General features: G+C 35.0%; 1 protein-coding gene across 1 annotated transcript; it reads left to right on the top strand.

Annotated features, from left to right (window-relative positions):
* The first annotated feature begins 638 nt into the window (after nucleotides 1-638).
* On the top strand, nucleotides 639-1,103 carry LOC139864154 (uncharacterized). The gene is made up of 2 exons (XM_071852741.1): nucleotides 639-880; nucleotides 1,001-1,103. The coding sequence occupies exons 1-2, from the start codon at nucleotides 639-641 to the stop codon at nucleotides 1,101-1,103; spliced, it is 345 nt and encodes a 114-aa protein (XP_071708842.1).
* Nucleotides 1,104-2,554: the final 1,451 nt, after the last annotated feature.

The raw sequence follows: 2,554 nt of genomic DNA, 5'->3' as shown, positions 1-2,554 counted from the left end.
CTAAAAGATTAAAGCATGAAAACTTATGATTCTTACCTTGATAGAATCAGTAAAACACAAGGAACAAGATAGTAAGAAAGATTCGAGCTCAAGAACAAGGATTTAAGATCTAAGGTTTGGTAGTTGGAAGGGATGAAGAACGAGATGTGTTTGTGTGTGTGAATAATGTGGAAACAAAATGAAGAAATTAGAAGCACTAGACACTAAAATGAATTAAGATCTCACACTGTGCAATACACGGGTATTTATCAGTTATCTGATATCTTTCGTACATCATTTGGCAACCCAAATGAAGTCCAAATTAAATAAACAAACATGTTCTGTGACCCTTGTCACAAACTGGTCCTAACCACATCATTATTTAATAATAAATTTTAAATAATATTAAAAGCATATAATAACACAATACTAACTTAAGGGCAAACAAGTAATCTTACAGCTAGGCCCGGTTGAGGATGTTACAACATATGATCTTGAAATTTTGAAAATGGATGAAGTATATGTTGTTTCAAGAATCGAAAGGCGAATATTACAAATCAACATTACTTCAAGGTTGACGTTTTTACTACGATTTGGATAGGATAATTCAAGAGTTTGGTGATCGGTTTAGCGAGGTAAGCACTGAATTGCTTACTAATATGGCTGATTTGAGCCCACGTAATTCATTTCCTATGTTTGATGCATCCAAGTTAATGAAGTTGAGCGAGATGTATCCAATGGATTTTAATCAAGCTGATAGAGATCATCTTAAGCGTGAACTTGATGTCTACTATGTGATTATGTGGCGTGATGAAAAATTTGCCAACCTAAACGGGATTAGCGACCTTGCTAGATTGATGGTTGAAACTAAAAAACATATTTCATTTCGTTATGTCCACCGGTTATTAAAGCTTGCCTTGATTTTATAAGTTGCAATCGAAATAGTAGAGAGGTGTTTTTCGACAATGAAGCTTGTGAAATCAGATTTGCGTAATCGAATGAATGATGATTTTTTAAACAGTTGTCTACTTGGTGCCATAGAAAGAGAAGCGCTTGCTAGTGTTAAAGATGAAACAATTATGAATCGTTTCCAACGAATGAACTATCGTAGGGGACAATTGTAATAATAAAGTAAGTAGATTATTTATTTTTGTACTTGAACGTAGTTTTTCAATCATTTTTACGACATAATACATTTGATTTCCATTTTATGACACCGTCCACTTATAATCCTGGCTCCGCCACTGTTTTAGTGTTTGCTGAACTCATTGGAAAATGTACTAGTGAGTTTGATTACATATGAATGGCAATTAAGTTTAGATAAATAGTATGCTTTTATTGTTGAGTGTGAAGAAGAATTAAACCAAGGAAAAAGTTGGCTGAGGGAAGCTCGTGATCGCGAGAAAGAACAGCTTGGATGGCTCGCGATTGCGAGAGCTGGGTGGACAGGAAGATTCTATAATTGTTCTTGCTTGTTCCCTAAGTTGTTTCCTTGTTTATATTTGCCTATAAATAGGACCCCATGTAACCCATAACAATGTGCACGAAAAATATAGTGAAAAAATCACTGGTTTGCGCCCGTGGAGTAAACCCTTCTCCGTGTTTTGAAGTTGGGATATAACCACGTTAAATCCCGTGTCATTTATCTTTATCGTTATAATTTAATTATCCGTTTGTCGTTCGTAGGTTAGTGATTGGTTTAAATCACTTGTCTTGTTGGGCGTTCCGAATTCCTAACAAGTGGTATCAGAGCCAAGTCAGTTTTACGGGCATGATGGCGAATTAGAAGCAAGAAGAAAACAAACCAAGATGCTGATGATGATTTGATTCGTGATCGCGAGAAAAAATAAAGGGGAAGGCTCGCGATCACGAGATGGTTCTGGCCAGTTTCGGTTTGTTGTTTTTTTAAAAAAAAAATGACGGTTCTAGGGATTTGTTTGCAACATGTATCGAGACCAGGTGACTTAGTTGGTCGTAGGGTGTTCATCGGTTCGGTTTCGGTTTTTTGGATTATTCGGTTAGGTTTTTTTGGTTTTGAAATTTTTTTAATCAAAACCGAAACCAAACCGAAAACCGAATTTGAGTTCGGTTTTGAAATGACCCGTTCATATACATTATAAACGATTCATAATAGTTGATTACATCGCGAGGTATTTGACCTCTATATGATACATTTTACAAACATTACATTCGTTTTTAAAAGACAAACTTTCTTTACAACGAAAGTTGACGGCATGCATACCATTTCATAATACATCCAACTATAATTGACTTAAAAATAATCTTGATGAATTCAATGACTCGAATGCAACGTCTTTCAAAATATGCCATGAATGACTCCAAGTAATATCCTTAAAATGAGCTAATGCACAGCGGAAGATTTCTTTAATACCTGAGAATAAACATGCTTTAAAGTGTCAACCAAAAGGTTGGTGAGTTCATAGGTTTATCATAACAATCATTTCAATATATTAATAGACCACAAGATTTCCGTTTATAAATATATGTACACTCGCAAGTGTATAAAACCGTTCTGCTTATGTTGAGGCCTCAGTAACCAACCTTAACAATAATA

Source organism: Rutidosis leptorrhynchoides, chromosome 8 (assembly GCF_046630445.1).
Source record: "Rutidosis leptorrhynchoides isolate AG116_Rl617_1_P2 chromosome 8, CSIRO_AGI_Rlap_v1, whole genome shotgun sequence".
Lineage (NCBI taxonomy): Eukaryota > Viridiplantae > Streptophyta > Magnoliopsida > Asterales > Asteraceae > Rutidosis > Rutidosis leptorrhynchoides.
The sequence above is the reverse complement of the archived record's forward strand: the minus strand, read 5'-3'. Positions and strand labels throughout refer to the sequence as shown.